At 47.3% G+C, this 22,918-nt stretch overlaps 1 protein-coding gene across 1 annotated transcript; it reads left to right on the top strand.

The window, feature by feature from the left end:
- The first annotated feature begins 646 nt into the window (after positions 1-646).
- On the top strand, positions 647-1,903 carry LOC147965410 (uncharacterized). The gene has a single exon (XM_087530449.1). The coding sequence runs from the start codon at positions 647-649 to the stop codon at positions 1,901-1,903; it is 1,257 nt and encodes a 418-aa protein (XP_087386575.1).
- The last annotated feature ends 21,015 nt before the right edge of the window (positions 1,904-22,918 follow it).

The raw sequence follows: 22,918 nt of genomic DNA, 5'->3' as shown, positions 1-22,918 counted from the left end.
AGTTCTATGGCTGGTCGGTGCCCCGACAACTGCTTGAGAGCATAGTGCCGTCAACCAGGCCGGAGGCCGAGCCACGCCTTGTCGAGATTTGGCCGCGATGTCTGCGCCACCACCCAGGCCCCCCTCTCTATGGATAGCAAAAAATTGTATTTTGGAACATCCGCGGCTTGAATAGCTGCGCGAAGCGTACGACCGTCCAAACCGCGCTCTCCGCTTCCCCCCTTGTATCGTTTGTCTTGAGGAAACAAAGCTTTCTTTGGTCTCGTTGGATCTTGTGCGTGAAACGTTAGGCCCCTGCTTCTAGGATTTCTTCTTCCTCCCCGCGGACGGCACCCGTGGCAGAGTTCTCATTACTTGGCAACATGCACTGGCTACTCTATCTAACCCTTCCATTGGTGACCACCACGTCACGCTCCTAATGAGCTCGCTCTTGGGTGATCAACACTGGTGGCTTGCGGGGGTCTATGGACCGTAAGGCGACACCGAGAAGATCAGCTTCCTCAACGAGCTTCATGATCTCCGTGACACTATCGCTGACCCTTGGCTGCTCGGGGGAGACTTCAATATGATCCTTAGCGCTGATGACAAGAACAACAATTGGCTAAACCGTTGCATCATGCACCGTTTCTGGCGCTTTGTTGTGGACATGGAACTCCATGACATGTACCTTCACGGCCGGCGGTATACATGGTCGAATGAGCAGGACTCCCCAATGCTTATGCGTAATGACAGGGTGCTTTGCACCCCTTCCTGGGAGACGACACACCCCGCTTGCATGCTGCGTTGCTTGGCCTCCACGACCTCTGATCATTGCCCTCCCGTGGTCGACTGCACCCCGCGCTCACGGGCCCCCAGACGCTTCCACTTCGAGCGCTTCTGGCCCAAACTTGAGGGCTTCCAGGCCGTGGTGACTGGGGCTTGGGCCTCGGTGCCCCTGGACCCAGACCTGTTCCGGCGCATCTACGCTCGTCTCAAAGCTACGACCAAGCATCTTCAGAGTTGGAGCGCTAAGAAGCTAGGCCACATCACAATTCAGCTGATGATTGCTCGCGAGCTCATCGCGTGCCTGGATGCCGCGCAGGACCTTCGCCCCCTTTCCCCGGCGGAAACCTGGCTCCGCCAGGAGCTTAAGCGAGCCTACCTGGGTCTCGCTTCCCTAGAGCGATCAATTCAGCGTCAACGCACTAGATTTGCCTGGCTTTGGGATGGGGAAACCAACTCAGCCTTCTACAAGATCCATGCCGCGCATAGGCAACAAAAGAACTTCATTGCTGAACTGCGTGTTGGGGATGATGTGATCCCCAGCGAGGAGGGCCTGGCTCGCGCAGCCTTTGAGCACTTCACGGGCATCCTTGGTTCTACCGATGGGCGTCCCTTCACCCTGAACCTCTCCGAGCTTGAGAGACCTTTTTCCGAGGACGAGCTCTGGAATGCCATCAAGCAGCTCCCCACGGGCAAATCACTGGGCCCGAACGGATTCTCCTCGGAGTTCCTACGCTCGTGTTGGCCAATCATCAAAGCTGACTTCTACGAGGCCTTTGATAAGCTATTCATTGGCAATGGGCGCGGCTTCCAGAAGCTCAATGAAGCCCTAATTGTTCTTCTGCCTAAGAAGGCCGACGCTTCAACGCTCTTCGACTACCGGCCGATCAGCCTCATTCACCTCGTTGACAAGCTGTTTGCTAAGGTGTTATCGCTTCGCCTCGCTCCTAGGCTCGGTGAACTTGTCTCCACGAACCAGAGCGTGTTTGTGGCTGGACGCTCGGTTCATGACAACTTCCTGTTGGTGCAACAGACAGCTCGATACCTCCATCAGATTCGCGCCTCGCGAGTTATGCTCAAGTTGGACATTCCTAGAGCTTTCGACTTCGTCTCTTGGGCCTTCCTGCTCGAGACCCTGTAACACCCCGGATTTGGGCCACGTTGGTGTGAGTGGATCTCCATTCTTCTCTCCACGACCAAGACTCGAGTCCTCATCAATGGGAAACTAGGCCCACCGGTCCTCCATGAGAAGGGGCTGCGCCAGGGCGATCCTGTTTCCCCCATGTTGTTCGTCCTGGTCATTGACGCGCTTACCACCCTCATGCAGTATGCGGTTAGCGTGGGAGTTCTTCGCCGGCTTACCTCCAGGCGGATTGCCTCGAGCATCTCCCTATCCGCAGATGCCGTTGTCTTGTTCTGCCACCCGGACGAGAACGAGCTGACCTCCGTCAAGGCCATCCTGCACATCTTCGGGGCGGCATCCGATCTCCACACCAACTACGCCAAATGCTCGGTCACCCCCATTCAGTGCTTTGATGAGGCTACAACTGCGATGGGCGCAACTCTTGCCTGCCAAGTGTCCTCCTTCCCGGTCAAATACCTTGGACTGCCGCTCTCGATTCGCAGGATCCACTCTTCGTCCCTCATGCCCTTGATCGACAACCTTACAAGGAAGCTATCCTCCTGGCGAGCCTCGCTTCTCTCCCGTGGCGAGAGACTCACTCTTGTTCGACACGTCCTCACGGCGATGCCCGTGCACATCATGCTCGCCATGGCACTCTGCCCCACAATCTTGAAGTTGGCGAACCGCATCATTCGGGATTTCTTATGGCACGACAGCAAGGACGGTAGGTCTGGCAGCTGCCCCGTTAACTGGCAAAGGGTGTGCCGGCGGCGGCAACTTGGGGGCCTCGGCATCCGAGATCTTCAACGCACTGGCATCGCGCTGCGCGCACGCTGGCTATGGCTCCAGGCCACCGACCCGACGGGACCCTGGAGCCACCTTCACCTGCCCGCTGCCTCCGATGTGAGGCAGATCTTCTGTGCCTCGACCTCCTGGACTCTCGGTGATGGCAACAGATGTCGTTTTTGGACTGACCCTTGGCTTGATGACTCCTCCATCGCCGAGATTGCCCCCGCCCTTGTTGCCCTTGTTCCTAAGCGATGCCGTACCCGCCGGCTTGTATCCGACGCAATCCCTGGCAGGGCCTGGGTCCGCGACATCCAAGGGGCCCTGGGGGTGGAGTCCACCATCCAGTACGTGGAGGTCTGGCGGCGCCTTAGTGGTATCTCGCTCCAAAGCTCATCGGACTCCATCCACTGGAAATGGGCTAAGAGCGGTACCTACTCCGCCAAGTCTTGCCACCTCACGCTCTTCCAAGGTTCAATTGCTTCCCCGACTTGGAGCCTCACTTGGAAGCCCTGGGCACCGGAGGGGATCAAGATTTTCCTCTGGCTTGCCGGCCTCGACCGATGCTGGACCTCGGCTCGCCTTGCCCGCCATGGTCTACCCCACAATGCCGCCTGTGCACTTTGCGACCAAAACGAAGAGACGATGCACCACCTTCTCATGGGGTGCGTCGTGGCCCGCATTGTGTGGTACAATATCCTATCCTGGTGCCGTCTTACTACGCCCCCTCCGGACGGCACCATGGACTTCTATGACTGGTGGGTTGTGGCCCTCCATGACTCCTCGACAGGCCAACGCAAAGGCCTTGCCTCCCTCGTCTCGCTAACTGCATGGAGCATCTGGAGGCATCGCAACGCCTCATCTTCGACGACGCAACCCCTTCTACCACCGTCCTGATTCATGACATCAAGGAGGAAGCTCGCATGTGGGCTAACGCCGGTGCTCGAGGGCTTAGTTCGATCATTGGTGTAACCTGATTTTGTTGTATGCGGGCTGAGCAACCCCTTTCCCTGCTCATTGCGACCTCATAAGCGCCTTTCAGTGTACGCTTAATGAGGTTCGCCACTGTTTGTTCTCCCCTTCTATCAATGGAATGATACGCTCCGCGCGTATTCGCGAAAAGAAGCAGTTTGCATTTTAGCAAAGAAGTTGAAGAGTCTGCATTTTACAAAGAAGATGAATCAATTATAGCGTGGACGAAACTTGTAGTAGGAGCACCACTAGCATGCATGGCCTCATACGCTGCGCCGCCCAATCCCAGCTTATACAGCCGGCTATAAATCCACCTCTCCGCCACCCTAAACCCCAACCCGACTATTCTCTGATCTAGACCGTTGTCGCTCCCAAATCTCTAATTCAATGTCTACGTTGTTTGAGCCATGGTGCGGAGGTGCCCCACATAGTATGTCCGGCTCACCCTCGCCGACGAGACAAAATCACGGTGCAGGTCGTTGCGCTGGTCGCCGCTGCCGCCACCATGGCCGTCAATCGGATCTCCTCTTTGAAGTTGGTGTTAGAGGTGGAGGGCGTGGAGGACAACAACTTCTCCTTCGAGGAGGCCCATGCCGAGTACCACTGGGTTTTGGAGGAGCACCTCACCGTCGATTGCACGGACATCGCCTCCATCAGTGGCATCCACGTGGACCCCGAGGCGATGGCAGAAAATCTTGCCATCGCAAAATCGGTGGCTGACGAGCGCAAGGTTAACCCAAACCGCATGTTCTTGGCCAAAACCAAGCACGGGTGCAATGCCATGTTCGCCGAGTTCTGTGACACCGACGACGATGACCCGATGGCTAGGATGCCGAAGGGCGGCATCCACTACGAGGAGGCCTTCGGCTGTGGCAAAACAGAGGTCATCGACCTCTGCTCCGACGAAGAGTACTTTAGGTAGCTTGTTTTTAGTACTATGTCTAGCAATGTTAATATTATGTAGTACTGGTAGTACTAATTAAACAATAGTTGTAGTACTAACAGTTGTTGTAATCTATGTGCGATGTAATGGTGTTGTATAATTAAGCACTTTATAATTCAAATTTCTGTGTGGGGGATTCAGAGGAAGGAAAAATAACCCTAACCTTAGTCGTTCCAAGTAAGGTGGAGGCGTGCGGCGTGGCGATGCAACACGACGAGTGCGCAGGTCACACACTACACCACAGCCACATGCCAGTGACGAAGAGGCTTGGAATGGGGTGAGGAAGGGGGTAGAGGATAGATAAAGGATATGTGGTGGCATGACACATGTGGTTACAACTTAAAAATTGCCTCGAATAATTCTTAACTGGGGGCGGTTTTATATTTCTAACCGCCTCCACACATTCTACAAGCGATTCACTTTTGGAACCGCCTTCGATAGTTTTTGGAACAAAACTAACCGCCTCTGAAATATTATTACAGTCGGCTTCGTATTTTTTATTACAACCGCCTATGAGGGCGGCTTCTAATGCCTATTTTTTGTACTAGTGGGAATTCGAATGAAACATCCTCAATGGACGATGATGGCTATCAATCTTCAGTGAAATTGATGAGTACAAGAATCCTAGTTTACCTACGATACGCCTAATTTTGAAATCATGGATTGCTCATGAGAGTCTAGGGATTCTAATAAGATATTACATGGAAGTCAAATTTAGTCCACTCTCATTTGAGTGTGAATACAAGGAGGTATTTTTTGTTTGGGAAAGCCTAAGACCATAAGGAGGGGATGCCCAAGTCTAAGCTTGCGAGTGGAGTGAAGTCGTGACAAGATAGCCATATTGAAAGGTGCCATAGGATCACCTCCTTTTTAGGGAGAGCTAATGCTTTTCCTTATTGGGTATTTTAGTTTGACACTTCTTCACACCCAAAAAGCAACCACTAAATTTCCAGTAATTCATAGCACTTAATGATATGTCTTCAACGTATCTATAATTTTTGATTGTTCCATGTTATTATATTATCTGTTTTGAATGTTTTATATGCATTAATATACTATTTTATATGATTTTTAGGACTAACCTATTAACCTAGAGCCCAGTGCCAATTTCTATTTTTTTTTCTTGTTTTAGAGTTTCGCAGAAAAGGAATACCAAATGGAGTCCAAACGGAATAAAACTTTCACGATGATTTTTCTTGAACCAGAAGACACCCAGAAAAGACTTGGAGGACAAGTCAGAGGAGCCTTGAGGGGGCCACAAGGGTAGAGGGCGCGCCCCCCGACCTTGTGGGCCCCTCATAGCTCCTCTGCCCTACTTCTTTCTCCTATATACACTCTTATACCCCAAAAACATCCAGGGGAGCCACGAAATCACTTTTCCATCGTCGTAACCTTCTGTACCCTTAAGATCCCATCTTGGAGCCTTTTCCGGCATCCTGTCGAAGGGGAAATCGATCACGGAGGGCTTCTACATCAACATCATTGCCTCTCCGATGAAGCATGAGTAGTTTACTTCAGACCTACGGGTCAATAGCTAGTAGCTAGATGGCTTCTTCTCTCTTTTTAATTCTCAATACAAAGTTCTCCTTGATGTTCTTGGAGATCTACTCGATGTAATACTCTTTTGCGGTGTGTTTGCCGAGATCCGATGAATTGTGGTTTTATGATCAACTTATCTATGAATATTATTTGAATCTCCTCTGAATTCTTTTATGCATGATTTGATATCTTTGTAAGTCTCTTCGAACTATCGATTTGGTTTGGCCAACTAGATTGGTTTTTCTTGCAATGGGAGAAGTGGTTAGCTTTGGGTTCAATCTTGCGCGTGCTTGATCCTAGTGACAGAAGGGGAAAACGACACTTATTGTATTGTTGCCATCAAGGATAACAAGATGGGGTTTTCATCATATTGCTTGAGTTAATCCCGCTACATCATGTCATCTTGCTTAATGTGTTACTCTATTCTTATGAACTTAATACTCTAGATGCAGGCAGGAGTCGGTCGATGTGTGGAGTAATAGTAGTAGATGAAGAATCGGCTTGGTCTATTGACACGGACGTGATGCCTATATTCATGATCATTGCCTTAGATATCGTCATAACTTTGCGCTTTTCTATCAATTACTCGGCAGTAATTTGTTCACCCACCGTATTATTTGCTATCTTGAGAGAAGCCTCTAGTGAAACCTAAGGCCCCCGGGTCTATTTTCCATCATATTAGTTTCTCGTCAACTTGCCAATTTCTGTCACCGTTCCCTTACTTTGCAATCTTTTACTTTCCGTCCCATAAACCAAAAATACCAAAAATATTACTTTACCGTTTATCCATCTCTATCAGATCTCACTTTGCGAATAACCATGAAGGGATTGACAACCCCTTTGTCACGTTGGTTGCAAGTTGGTGTTTGTTTGTGCAGGTATTCAGTGGCTTGTTGCGTAGTCTCCTACTGGATTGATACCTTGGTTCTCAAAACTAAGGGAAATACTTACGCTACTTTGCTGCATCACCCTTTCCTCTTCAAGGGAAAACCAACGCAAGCTCAAGAGGTAGTAAGAAGTATTTCTGGCGCCGTTGCCGGGGAGATCTAGACCAAGCCAAGACATACCAGGTATCCATCATAAACTCTCATCTCTCGCATTACATTATTTGTCATTTGTCTCACGTTTTCCTCTCCCCCACTTCTAAAACTATTTTCGAAAAGATTCGCCTTTTCTTCGCCTCTCTTGTGTTTGTCTTCTTCGCTTGCTTTTTGTGTGCTCGTGTGTTGGATTGCTTACTTTGTCACGATGGCTCAAGATAATACCAAATTCTGTGACTTTTCCAATACCAACAACTATGATTTTATTAGTACTCCGATTGCTCCCGATGCTAATGCGGAATCTTGTGAGATCAATATTGCTTTACTGAATCTTATTATGAAAGATCAATTTTCCAACCTTCCCAATGAAGATGCCGCATCCCATCTTTAATAACTTCGTTGATTTGTGCGACATGCAAAATAAAAAAGATGTGGATAATGATATTGTCAAGTTGAAGTTATTTCCTTTCTCGCTTAGGGATCGCGCTAAAACTTGGTTTTCATCTTTGCCTAAAAATAGTATTGATTCATGGAATAAGTGTAAAGATGCTTTTATTTCCAAGTATTTCCCTCCCGCTAAGATCATCTCTCTTAGGAACGATATTATGAATTTTAAGCAACTTGATCATGAACATGTTGCACAATCTTGGGAGAGGATGAAATTGATGATTAGAAATTGCCCTACTCATGGTTTGAATTTATGGATGATTATATAAAATTTTTATGCCGGATTGAATTTTGCTTCTAGAAATTTTTTAGATTCGGCCGCGGGAGGCACTTTTATGGAAATTACTTTAGGAGAAGCTACTAAACTCGTAGATAATATTATGATTAACTATTCTCAATGGCATACCGAAAGATCTTCCACTAGTAAAAAAGTGCATGTAATTGAAGAAATAAATGTTTTGAGTGGAAAGATGGATGAGCTTATGAAATTGTTTGCTAGTAAGAACGCTCCTATTGATCCTAATGATATGCCTTTGTCTACTTTGATTGAAAACAATAATGAATATATGGATGTGAATTTTGTTGGTAGGAACAATTTTGGTAATAACGCGTATAGAGGTAATTTTAATCCTAGGCAATTTCCTAGTAATTCCTCTAATAACTATGGTAATTCCGATAACAATTTTTATGGAAATTATAATAAGGTGCCCTATGAATTTGAGAATAGTGTTAAAAAATTTATTAGTTCGTAAAAGAATTTCAATGCTTTGATTGAAGGAAAATTGCTTAAGATTGATGATTTGGCTAGGAACGTGGATAGAATTTCTCTTGATGTTGATTCTTTGAAACTTAGATCTATTCCACCTAAGCATGATATCAATGAGTCTCTCAAAGTCATGATAATTTTCATTGATGAATGCAAAGAAAGAACCACAAAAATGCGCGCTAAGAAAGATTGTTTATAAAAACGTGTTCTTCCAGTTTTCGTGAAAATAATGATGAAGATCTTAAAATGATTGATGTGACTCCTATTGAATCTTTGTTTTCCAATGTTAATCTTGATAAATATGTGTAACGCCCTCGATGCGGCTATATCTCCTACGTGTCGGAGCACGACTTAGAGGCATAACCGCATTGAAAGCAATGCCGCAAGTAAGGTAATCTTCACAACATCCCATGTAATATAGATAATAAAGGGAAAGGTAATATAGTTGGCTTACACTCGCCACGTCAAACAAAGTACATAAATAGCATTACATCATCCAATCACTCATGGTCCGACTATGGTACCAAAATAAAAGATCAACCCAACATGCGACACGGTCCCGATCGCCCCAACTGGGCACCACTACTGATCATCAGGGAAAGACACATAGTATCGCGTGAGTCTTCGTCGAGCTCCCACTTGAGCTCAAGCGCATCATCTGGAACAGAGTCATCAGGCCCTGCATCTGGTTTGAAAGTAATCTGTGAGCCACAGGGACTCAGCAATCTCGCACCCTCGCGATCAAGACTATTTAAGCTTATAGGTAAGGCAAGGTAAATATGTGGAGCTGCAGCAAGCGACTAGCATATATGGTGGCTAACCTGTTCGCAAAAGAGAGCGAGAAGAGAAGGCAAAGCGCGAACGAAGAACTAGAGAAACAACCTACGGCAAACATTACTCCAACACCGTGTTCACTTCCCGGACTCCGCCGAGAAGAGACCATCACGGTAACACACACCGTTGATTCATTTTAATTAAGTTAAGGTTCAAGTTATCTACAACCGGACATTAACAAATTCCCATCTGCCCATAACCGCGGGCACGGCTTTCGAAAGTTCAAATCCTTGCAGGGGAGTCCCAACTTAGCCCATGACAAGCTCTCACGGTCAACGAAGGATATACCTTCTCCCGAGACATTCCGATCAGACTCGGTATCCCGGTTCTACAAGACAACTTCGACAAGTTAAAACAAATCCAGCAACACCGCCCGAATGTGCCGACAAATCCCGATAGGAGCTGCACATATCTCGTTCTCAGGGCACACTCAGATAAGCAATTCGTACAACTAAAACCAGCCCTCGAGTTTCCCCGAGGTGGCGCTGCAAGGGGCTCTAGGTTGGACCAACACTCAGAGGAGCACTGGCCCGGGGGTTTAAATAAGATGACCCTTGGGCTCCGGAAACCCAAGGGAAAAAGAGGCTAGGTGGCAAATGGTAAAACCAAGGTTGGGCATTGCTGGAGGAGTTTTATTCAAGGCGAACTGTCAAGGGGTTCCCATTATCACCCAACTGCGTAAGGAACGCAAAATCCGGGAACATAATACCGATATGACGGAAACTAGGGCGGCAAGAGTGGAACAAAACACTAGGCAAAAGGCCGAGCCTTCCTCCCTTTACCAAGTATATAGATGCATTAAGATAACAAGATATATAATGATATCCCAACAAGAAAATAATGTTCCAACAAGGAACAGTCTCCAATCTTCACCTGCAACTAGCAACGCTATAAGAGGGGCTGAGCAAAGCGGTAACATAGCCAATCAACGGTTTGCTTGGACATGGTGGGTTAGAGGTTTGACATGGCAATTTGGGAGGCATGATAAGCAAGTGGTAGGCATCGTAGCATAGGCATAGCAAAAGAGCGAGCATCTAGCAAAGCAAAGATAGAAGTGATTTCGAGGGTATGATCATCTTGCTTGCAAAGTTGTCAGAGTTGACTGGATCCTCGAAAGCAAACTCAACGGGCTCCTCGTTAGCGAACTCGTCTCCCGGCTCTACCCAAACAAGACAAATAAGCAAAAAGCACACAATCAACCACGTGCAAAGCTCAAACAACATGATGCAAACATGGTATGCTATGCGGGATGCGATATGTGATGCATATGCAAGATTTGACAAGAAATGAATGAACCTGGCCACAACTTGGAAATCCAAGTGTGCCACTGGAAAGGTGAGGTGATTTCGGTTGAAATCGATATAAAGAGCACCGGAATCGGATGCACGGTTTGGAAATGGCAAGCAAAACAAATATGACACCGGTCTGCGATAAACAGCAAGTAGCCATCTAAATGCAACAAGATAATTATGCTACAGCACTCAAACATGGCAGCAAAATACATGGCAGGGATCCACTCATAATGCTTGACAAAAGATGAACACTGAGCTACGGCCAATTCATCCATTAACAGGTTTAAACAAGCATGGCAAAAGTACAATTGGTAAAGAGGTTTCAGACTTAGTGAAATTAACACAAGCCTGGAATTTCAGATCAGGTAGCACACTTTGGAGCAAGAAAACTAGATGCTACAGGAACTGAACATGGCAAAGCAAGGCATGGCATGGCATGGAGATACTCAAAGAGCTTAACAAAAGTCCCTTAGTGACCTTGAGCCAAAAGGGATCAGAAAATACAATTGCAAGCATGTGAACATGGCAAAAACATAATCAGATCACAGACTTAGAGAAAAACTGGAGCATGCAAATATGATAGCAAGTAGGCATGTTTACGAGCTCGATGAACTCACTACAGAGCAAGGCATGACATTCTAAGCACACACCCATCAAGAATACACATTATACAAGCTAAACATGGCAAAGAACAACAACATAGCATGCACGGATCAACTACAACATTCTCGGCAAAATCGCTAACAAGTAGACAATCTGCCCAGATTCACGAAATAGCAAAAGTAGAGCTCGTTTGACTCAAGCTAGGTTGCTCCATAATTGCAAACAAAGACATGGATGGATAGAGCACTACAAGATTAACAAATCATACTTACTGATCATCCTCAAAAGAGGCACGGATCACTAGGAAACAATATGAACATATGACATATTGATAAAAGCAGATTAAGGACTTAGTGAAATTGCTAAGTCCCTGAAATCAGCATTAACGAATGCACTACTTTGCAAGCTTGTACTAGTCGCCACACATATCACAAAAATACATGGATAGCACCTCTGGAAAGATGGCAAAGCATGTAACAAAACTTATGTAGAGCTCAGGGGCATATCATGCACACATTAATCATGGCAAAAATGACAAATAGCTATTTGGTACAGCAGATCTGACAATTAACTCAAATAGCCCTTCCAACAGCATTTCGGGCATCAAGATGAGCTCAAATGAAAATGATGCAATGAGATGAAATGATGTGCCCTCTGAGACGAACATTTTGATATGCTACATGCCCAAAACGGATCTACGGATGCAAAGTTATGGCATGAAGAAATATGCAATATAGTTAGGGTTTCTGAGAAAAAGTCAACCGAAGTACTATTCCCAGATCTAGATCCGGATCGGCGCACGGACGCCGAGGTCGCCGGAGATGATTTCCGGCGGAGGAGGAGCCAGTCGGAGGAGGAGGCGCGGGGCCGGAGTTGGTGGTGGCCGGAGCCGCGCGGCGCGGCGTGGCACCCGGCATCGTGGGGCGGCGGCCGACGAGGAGTGCGGTGCGGCGGAGCGATGAGGTGGCAGGGACGGCACACCGGCGAGCTTGGCGGCGGGGGCTTGCGGCGAGGCGCGGCGGCTCAGGCGGCCGGCGCCGAAGGAGGAGAGAGGCGCGGGCGGCGCCTCTTTGGGCCCGGTCGGCGACGGGAGAGGGCCCGCCTTGGGCCCGGGCGGGCCGGCGGCGCGGTGGCGGCGAAGTGGCAAGCCCCGGTTGGCCGGAGGAGGCGGCGGACACTGTCCGGCGCGGGCCGGACACGTCCGGTGCGCGGCGGATCCGATTTTTAGGGTTTCGGGGGGAAGAAGAACCGAAATTTCGGGAGGGGGTGATATTTATAGGCATAGAGGGAGCTAGGAGTGTCCAAATGAGGTGCGGTTTTCGGCCACGCGATCGTGATCGGACGCTCTAGATGATGGAGAGGGTTTTGGGCCAAATTGAAGGGGTGTTGGGCTGCAACACACACGAGGCCTTCTCGGTCCCTCGGTTAACCGTTGGAGTATCAAACGAAGTCCAAATGGTATGAAACTTGACAGGCGGTCTACCGGTAGTAAACCAAAGCCGCTTGGCAAGTCTCGGTCCAATCCGGAAATGTTTAATCCCCACACATGAAAAGAAAGTAGAAATGACCACCAGAGGAGATAGAAGTGCCGGAATGGAAAACGGACAACGGGGAAAATGCTCGGATGCATGAGACGAACACGTATGCAAATGCAATGCACATGATGACATAATATGAGATGCATGACAATGACAACAACACACAGAGACAAAAACACGAACCCGAGAAAATAAAATAACTTAGCGCCGGAAACGGCAAGAGTTGGATTACATATTAGGTAAATCACATCCGGGGTGTTACAACACTCCACCACTACGAAAGGATCTCTTCTCAAGATCTAGGACTGGAAGAACGCCGGGTACTCAGAACAGAGGTGATCCTCACGTTCCCAGGTGGCTTCACGGTCGGAATGGTGTGACCACTTGACTTTGAGGAATTTGATTGACTTATTGCGAGTCTTGCGTTCAGTCTCTTCAAGAATAGCAACGGGGTGCTCACGATAAGAGAGATCTTCTTGGAGATCAATGTCTTCGAAGTTGACGGTGCGGTCAGGAGTCTTGTAGCACTTGCGGAGCTGAGAGACATGGAACACGTCATGCACATTTGCAAAGTTTGAAGGAAGCTCGAGTTGATAGGCGAGATCGCCTCTCTTACTGACGATCTTGAAAGGACCCACGTATCTAGGGGCAAGCTTCCCTTTGATACCGAAGCGACGAGTACCTTTCATTGGAGAGACGCGGAGGTAAACATGACCTCCGATCTCAAAAGCCAAATCACGGTGCTTACTATCATAGTAGCTCTTCTGGCGCGATTGCGCTGCTTTGAGATTATCTCGAATGACTTTACACATCTCCTCTGCCTCTGTGATTAAGTCATTTCCCAGAAGTTGACGTTCACCGGTTTCAGACCAGTTGAGAGGAGTACGGCACTTCCTGCCATACAGAATTTCGAATGGGGCCTTGCCCGAACTGGCTTGAAAACTGTTGTTGTAGGAGAATTCAGCATATGGAAGACAATCCTCCCACTTCATGCCGAAGGAGATAACGCAAGCCTTGAGCATATCTTCAAGAATCTGATTAACACGCTCGACTTGACCGCTAGTTTGAGGATGGAACGCAGTGCTGAAGCGGATGTTGGTGCCCATGGCCTTCTGAAAAGAATCCCAAAACTTGGAGGTAAAGATGCTGCCACGGTCTGAAGAGATCACCTGTGGAATACCATGCAGAGAGACAATCCAAGAGGTATACAGCTCCGCCAATTGAGCTGTAGTGATAGACTCTTTGATAGGCAGAAAGTGAGCCACTTTAGTGAGTTTGTCGATGACAACGAATATAGCATCATTGCCGCGCTTAGACTTTGGAAACCCAGTCACGAAGTCCATCTCAATGTGGTCAAACTTCCATTCTGGAATGGCAAGAGGTTGGAGGAGACTAGCTGGCCTTTGGTGTTCTGCCTTCACTCTTCTGCAGACATCACATTCATTCACGAACTGAGCAATCTCTCGCTTCATTCGAGTCCACCAATAAGCCTGCTTGAGGTCCTGATACATCTTCGTGCTCCCAGGGTGGATGGAGAGGAGTGAATTGTGAGCCTCATTCATGATCACTTTACGAAGGTCACCTTTGGGCACAACAATACGATCCTCGAAGAAGAGAGTATCCTTGTCATCAAGGCGGTAGCACTTGTACTTGGGTTGGCTCTTGGCAATCCCAATCTTCACCTTCTTCACCATAGCATCAAGAAGTTGAGCCTCGTGAATCTGGTCTTCCAAGGTAGGAGAGACTTGAAGGTTGGCGAGGAAACCTTGAGGAACAACTTGCAGATTGAGTTTGCGGAAAGCTTCACAAAGCTCGGGTTGGTAAGGCTTGAGAATCAGACTGTTGCAATAAGCCTTCCTGCTCAATGCGTCAGCAATCACATTGGCCTTGCCTGGAGTATACTCGATACTCGGATTATACTCTTGAATCATTTCGACCCAGCGAGTCTGCCTGAGGTTGAGATTAGGCTGAGTGAAGATGTACTTGAGACTCTTGTGGTCAGTGAAGATGTCCACTTTTCTTCCCAATAAGAGATGTCTCCAAGTCAAGAGAGCATGCACAACTGCCGCCAACTCGAGGTCATGAGTGGGGTAGTTCTTCTCGTTGGGCTTCAACTGGCGAGAGGTATAATCCACAACTTTCTTCTCTTGCATCAACACTTCACCAAGACCTTGAAGAGAGGCATCGTAGAAGACCTCGAACGGTTTGGATTCATCAGGAGGAGTCAGAACTGGAGCAGTGACCAGTTTCTCTTTCAAAGTGTTGAAAGCGATGTCACATTTCGGAGACCAAACGTACTTGACGTGCTTCTGGAGAAGGTTTGAAAGAGGCTTCGCGATCTTTGAAAAGTTCTCAACGAACCTTCGACAGTAGCTTGCGAGACCGAGGAAGCTACGGAGTTGCTTCACGTTCTGAGGTGGTTCCAAATTCACAATTGCAGACACCTTCTCAGGATTCACCGCAATGCCCTTGACAGAGATGATATGCCCAAGATAAAGAACCTCATCGAGCCAAAACTCGCACTTTGAGAACTTGGCGTAGAACTGATGTTCCCTGAGCTTATCGAGCACCAAACGCAAGTGCTTGGCATGATCTTCCTTGTTCTTCGAAAAGACCAGAATGTCGTCGAGATAGACCAAAACAAAGTCATTTGTGTAGGCGTTGAAGATGAAGTTCATCATGCGAGAGAAAGTCGGAGGAGCGTTGACGGGGCCAAAAGACATGATAGTGTATTCATATGAACCATAGCTTGTTCTGAAAGCCGTCTTGGGAATATCTTGCTCACGGATTCGAATCTGGTGATAACCCATACGGAGATCAAGCTTGGCGAATACTTGGGCACCTTTGAGTTGTTTGAACAGCTCGTTGATGTTGGGAAGTGGGTACTTGTTCTTGATAGTCTTCTTGTTCAATGGACGGTAGTCAACACAAAGTCGGTCCGTTCCATCCTTCTTCTTCACAAAAAGAACTCCACAACCCCACGGAGAAGAACTAGGTCGGATGAGACCCATTCGCTCTTGAATATTGAGTTGCTTCTTCAGCTCCTTCAACTCTTCAGGTCCGAGCTTGTAAGGACGCTTGCAAACCGGTTCCGTGGCAGGCTCAAGATCGATGACGAATTCAACTGGCCGGTGCGGAGGCATTCCTGGAAGCTCTTCTGAAAAGACGTCTTGATATTCGCAAACGACTGGAATTTGAGAGATGGCATCCAGTTCACCCTTCTCACTGAGAGAAAACAGACGGATGGTATCATCCCGAGCGGCAAAGACAATTACATCCTCAGACGAATGAGTCAACTGAATCTGCCTGGATGCACAATCAAGCTGAGCCTTGTGCTTAGAAAGCCAATCCATTCCGAGAATAAGATCAATATCCGAGTCACCAAGAACATTTGGAGAGGACAAGAACTTATAGTCACCCAAAGTGATTGTAACATCCGGAACACATACTTGAGATGTCATTTGACGGGCCGGAGAGACAATAGCCAACGGTTTCGGCAACACTTGAGTAACAAAATCATGCTTAGATGCAAAAGGTCTCGAGATGAAACAATGCGATGCACCAGTGTCAAAAAGAACTCTTGCAGGAATATCATTAACATGAAGGTTACCCATGATGACATCTGACGAGTCCTCTGCCTGAGCTGCATTCACCATGTTGACCTTGGCGTACTTGGGGTTATGCTTGACCATAGCTGTACTTGCCGATCTCACAGGAGGAGGAGGAGGGAGGCGCCTCTGATTGAAGCATTTGTTGGCATAGTGACCCTTCTATTGGCACTTGTTGCACGTGACCTCTGAAAGCGGACGGTGATACAGAGCACTCGATCTTGGAGCTTGAGACGAAGTCTTGTTCTGAAAGCCAGGGTTGGGTGGGTGGGAAGATCCACTGCCACCTTTGCTCTTCTGATACGGCTGACGGAACGGAGAAGGAGAAAGCCAATACTTCTGCTGCTTGGCCACTTGAGTAGAGGAAGGAGTAGCATCTCTGACTCGCTTCTTGGAAGCATCACACTTCAGTTGAGCAGCCGCTTGCTTCAATGCCATGTTGTAGAACTCATCGTACCTTAAGGGCTCGAAGAGAATAAGAGCTAGCTGGATTTCTTCTCTGAGACCAGCCCTGAATTGGTATATCATGCTCTTCTCGTCAGGGACGTCCTGCTTAGCAAAGCGGGCGAGCTTCTGAAACAACTTGTTGTAATCATAGACAGACAAAGAGCCTTGCTTCAGGTTGCGAAATTCCTCGCGCTTGCTTTCAACCACGCTCTGAGGAATATGATGAGCTTTGAAGTCTTGACGAAATTCATCCCAGGTAATCACACGGCCTCCTCTGGAATACTTGTACTGCTGAAACCATTCTGCAGCTTGGTCTTTGAGTTGGAAGGAAGCGAACTTGACAAAGTCCTCAGGCTTGACGTTACTACACTCGAAATGCTTGCACAAGTCCACGAGCCAATCGTCAGCATCAGTTGCCTCAACACAATTGCTGAAGGTCTTTGGCTGGTTAGCAAGGAACTGGTTGAGTGTAGCAAAGTGATTCTGATTGTTGCCCTGGTTGCCTTGGTTGCCTTGGTTCGCTTGGTTGCGCTCTTGAAGAATTTGCATGATCAACTGCGTGTTTGCATTGCTTGCGGCCATCATAGCTTGCCATGCCTCCGGAGGAGGTGGTGGTGGTGGCGGATCAGGATTCGGAGTCGTGCGCGTTGGAGGAGCCATCCTGAAGAGGTTGACATCCATTAGCACACTGATAGACAAATATTGAACCTGAATCCAACAGGTAGAAATTGCAACATATAGTCTTCACATCTGAACAAAATGAACGAATGCATTCCAATTGAAATGGTCACATATCCATAAATTGAGAAGCCACTTAGAATTTAGGTAGAGGAATAAATCAACAAGGTACGGAACAAGAACGAATACTCGGTAAAGATCACCCAATCTCAAACCAAATATCCGTGGAAGAAGAACTAGAGCTACAAGAATTCCCACCTATGAAACTCCCGAACCTTTCCGGTTATGCAATCAGGTGTTGGGGATACAGGGGAAGCATAATATCTCACCCAAATCTAGCAAATCCTACATCCAGCTGTATCCATCCTTCAACACATAACCGAGAAAAACTTCGGGAACCATCTACCTCAACCTTCGAAAAGCATCCGTCATACAAGTTATGGCAATACTCCCGAACTCCCGCCCCAGTACTAGGTGGCGTCGAGGTTATCTCACCAACAACTGCATAAAAGAGATTTTCTATGTCGGCGAACTAAACTCAGGTATTTCAGGACTACAACGATAAAATTGTGATGACAACACCTCGGAGCTCAACTCCCCGGGACACTGCCACAACCCCTAAATGACAGGAGGCACCAAGAACAATGTTCTCGTCACAAATCGATCAGAACGATTCCAAGATATCCGCGTGATCCTAAATTTTTTTAGTGAAATTTGAGAAGAGAAGAGTGAAAACTCTACGTCAGGATGCCTTACCAGAGCGATGAAGGGACTGGGGAGTAAAAAGAATTCCTAAACTCTCCGATATATATAATTCCTATATGACTCAAAACATTTTTCTAGACTCAACAACGGCTGCTAAAAACGATCAAGCAGTGGGGGCTCCTAAGGTCGGGGAAGGCTCTGATACCAACTTGTAACGCTCTCGATGCGGCTATATCTCCTACGTGTCGGAGCACGACTTAGAGGCATAACCGCATTGAAAGCAATGTCGCAAGTAAGGTAATATTCACAACATCCCATGTAATATAGATAATAAAGGGAAAGGTAACATAGTTGGCTTACACTCGCCACGTCAAACAAAGTACATAAATATCATTACATCATTCAATCACTCATGGTCCGACTACGGTATCAAAATAAAAGATCAACCCAACATGCGACACGGTCCCGATCGCCCCAATTGGGCACCACTACTGATCATCAGGGAAAGACACATAGTATCGGCGTGAGTCTTCGTCGAACTCCCACTTGAGCTCAAGCGCATCATCTGGAACAGAGTCATTAGGCCCTGCATCTGGTTTGGAAGTAATCTGTGAGCCACAGGGACTCAGCAATCTCGCACCCTCGCGATCAAGACTATTTAAGCTTATAGGTAAGGCAAGGTAAATATGTGGAGCTGCAGCAAGCGACTAGCATATATGGTGGCTAACCTGTTCGCAAAAGAGAGCGAGAAGAGAAGGCAAAGCGCGAACGAAGAACTAGAGAAACAACCTACGGCAAACATTACTCCAACACCGTGTTCACTTCCCGGACTCCGCCGAGAAGAGACCATCACGGTAACACACACCGTTGATTCATTTTAATTAAGTTAAGGTTCAAGTTATCTACAACCGGACATTAACAAATTCCCATCTGCCCATAACCGCGGGCACGGCTTTTGAAAGTTCAAATCCTTGCAGGGGAGTCCCAACTTAGCCCATGACAAGCTCTCACGGTCAACGAAGGATATACCTTCTCCCGAGACATTCCGATCAGACTCGGTATCCCGGTTCTACAAGACAACTTCGACAAGTTAAAACAAATCTAGCAACACCGCCCGAATGTGCCGACAAATCCCGATAGGAGCTGCACATATCTCGTTCTCAGGGCACACTCGGAAAAGCAATTCGTACAACTAAAACCAGCCCTCAAGGGAAAAAGAGGCTAGGTGGCAAATGGTAAAACCAAGGTTGGGCATTGCTGGAGGAGTTTTATTCAAGGCGAACTATCAAGGGGTTCCCATTATCACCCAGCTGCGTAAGGAACGCATAATCCGGGAACATAATACCGATATGACGGAAACTAGGGCGGCAAGAGTGGAACAAAACACTAGGCAAAAGGCCGAGCCTTCCACCCTTTACCAAGTATATAGATGCATTAAGATAACAAGATAATATAATGATATCCCAACAAGAAAATAATGTTCCAACAAGGAACGGTCTCCAATCTTCACCTGCAACTAGCAACGCTATAAGAGGGGCTGAGCAAAGCGGTAACATAGCCAATCAACGGTTTGCTAGGACATGGTGGGTTAGAGGTTTGACATGGCAATTTGTTAGGCATGATAAGCAAGTGGTAGGCATCGTAGCATAGGCATAGCAAAAGAGCGAGCATCTAGCAAAGCAAAGATAGAAGTGATTTCGAGGGTATGATCATCTTGCCTGCAAAGTTGTCAGAGTTGACTGGATCCTCGAAAGCAAACTCAACGGGCTCCTTGTTAGCGAACTCGTCTCCCGGCTCTACCCAAACAAGACAAACAAGCAAAAAGGACACAATCAACCACGCGCAAAGCTCAAACAACATGATGCAAACATGGTATGCTATGCGGGATGCGATATGTGATGCATATGCAAGATTTGACAAGGAATGAATGAACCTGGCCTCAACATGGAAATCCAAGTGTGCCACTGGAAAGGTGAGGTGATTTCGGTTGAAATCGATATAAAGAACACCGGAATCGGATGCACGGTTTGGAAATGGCAAGCAAAACAAATATGGCACCGGTCTGCGATAAACAGCAAGTAGCCATCTAAATGCAACAAGATAATTATGCTACATCACTCAAACATGGCAACAAAATATATGGCAGGTATCCACTCATAATGCTTGACAAAAGATGAACACTGAGATACAGCCAATTCATCTATTAACAGGTTCAAACAAGCATGGCAAAAGTGCAATTGGTAAACAGGTTTCAGACTTGGTGAAATTAACACAAGCCTGGAATTTAAGATCAGGTAGCACACTTTGGAGCAAGAAAACTAGATGCTACAGGAACTTAACATGGCAAAGCAAGGCATGGCATGGTGCTACTCAAAGAGCTTAACAAAAGTCCCTTAGTTACCTTGAGCCAAAAGGGATCAGAAAATACAATTGCAAGCATGTGAACATGGCAAAAACATAATCAGATCACAAACTTGGAGAAAAACTGGAGCATGCAAATATGATAGCAAGTAGGCATGTTTACGAGCTCGATGCACTCACTACAGAGCAAGGCATGACATTCTAAGCACACACCCATCAAGAATACACATTATACAAGCTAGACATGGCAAAGAACAACAACATAGCATGCACGGATCAACTACAACATCCTCGGCAAAATCGCTAACAAGTAGACAATCTGCCCAGATTCACGAAATAACAAAAGTAGAGCTCGTTTGACTCAAGCTAGGTTGCTCCATAATTGCAAACAAAGACATGGATGGATAGAGCACTACAAGATTAACAAATCATCCTTACTGATCATCCTCAAAAGAGGCACGGATCACTAGAAAACAACATAAACATATGGCATATTGATAAAAATAGATCAAGGACTTAGTGAAATTGCTAAGTCCCTGAAATCAGCATTAACGAATGCACTACTTTGCAAGCTTGTACTAGTCACCACACATATCACAAAAATACATGGATAGCACCTCTGGAAAGATGGCAAAGCATATAACAAAACTCATATAGAGCTCAGGGGCATATCATGCACACATTAATCATGGCAAAAATGACAAATAGCTATTTGGTACAGCAGATCTGACAATTAACTCAAATAGCCCTCTTCCAACAGCATTTCGGGCATCAAGATGAGCTCAAATGAAAATGATGCAATGAGATGAAATGATGTGCTCTCTGAGGCGAACATTTTTATATGCTACACGCCCAAAATGGATCTATGGATGCAAAGTTACGACACGAAGAAATATGCAATATAGTTAGGGTTTCTGAGAAAAAGTCAACCGAAGTACTATTCCCAGATCTAGATCCGGATCGGCGCACGGACGCCGAGGTCGCCGGAGATGATTTTCGGCGGAGGAGGAGGCGCGGGGCCGGAGTTGGTGGTGGCCGGAGCCGCGCGGCGCGACGCGGCACCCGGCGTCGTGGGGCGGCGGCCGGCGAGGAGTGCGGCGCGGCGGAGCGATGAGGCGGCGGGGACGGCACGCCGGCGAGCTTGGTGGCGGGGGCTTGCGGTGAGGCGCGGCGGCTTGGGCGGCCGGCGCCGAAGGAGGAGAGAGGTGCGGGCGGCGCCTCTTCGGGCCCGGTCGGCGACGGGAGAGGGCCCTCCTTGGGCCCGGGCGGGCCGGCGGCGCGGTGGCGGCGAAGTGGTGCTCGGGGCCACGTGGCAAGCCCCGGTTGGCCGGAGGCGGCGACGGACACTGTCTGGCATGGGCCGGACACGTCCGGTGCGCGGCGGATCCGATTTTTAGGGTTTCGGGGGGAAGAAAAACCGAAATTTCGGGAAGGGGTGATATTTATAGGCATAGAGGGAGCTAGGAGTGTCCAAATGAGGTGCGGTTTTCGGTCACGCGATCGTGATTGAACGCTCTAGATGATGGAGAGGGTTTTGGTGGGTTTTGGGCCAAATTGGAGGGGTGTTGGGCTGCAACACACACGAGGCCTTTTCGGTCCCTCGATTAACCGTTGGAGCATCAAACGAAGTCCAAATGGTACGAAACTTGACAGGCGGTCTACCGGTAGTAAACCAAGGCCGCTTGGCAAGTCTCAGTCCAATCCGGAAATGTTTAATCCCCACACACGAAAGAAAGGTAGAAATGACCACCGGAGGAGAACGGAGCGCCGGAATGCAAAACAGACAACGGGGAAAATGCTCGGATGCATGAGATGAACACGTATGCAAATGCAATGCTCATGATGACATGACATGGGATGCAAAACAATGACAACAACACACGAAGACAAAAACCCGAACCCGAGAAAATAAAATAACTTAACGCCAGAAACGGCAAGAGTTGGATTACATATTAGGTAAATCATATCTGGGGTGCTACATAGGGGTCCTAGCGCGCCCAGGTGGGTTGTGCCCACTTGGTGCACCTCCCTCTGATATTATTTGCACCAAAAATTCTTGAATATTCAGAAAAAAATCATACTAAATTTTCAGGGCATTCCGAGAACTTTCATTTTTGTGTCATTTTTTATTGCAAGAGAAATTTAGAAAACAGACAATACATGGCATTTTATTTTATTTAACTAATAAAAATAGAGAACAAAAAGTAGGGACAGAAGGTAGTGCTTACTAAATTCATCAACTTCATACCTCTCAAAAATGATCCATTAATAAGGTTGGTCAGGTCTTATTAACAACCACTTTCGATTAGCATGAAACCAGAGAACTTTCGTAAGTCACTAAGTTACCTCAATGGGGATATGGATGTCCCCAACAAATAAGCATTTCATATTTCTTTTTGATAGTAGGTAGAGGTATTTGAAAACTTCCAATAGTGATTGTCGGAGATTTTCCAATAACATTAATACCATTCACT

The sequence above is a fragment of the Triticum urartu genome, chromosome 6A, assembly GCF_056163025.1.
Source record: "Triticum urartu cultivar PI428250 chromosome 6A, HENAU_Tu73, whole genome shotgun sequence".
Lineage (NCBI taxonomy): Eukaryota > Viridiplantae > Streptophyta > Magnoliopsida > Poales > Poaceae > Triticum > Triticum urartu.
Note: the sequence above shows the minus strand (reverse complement) of the source record. Positions and strands in the feature narration are given on the sequence as shown.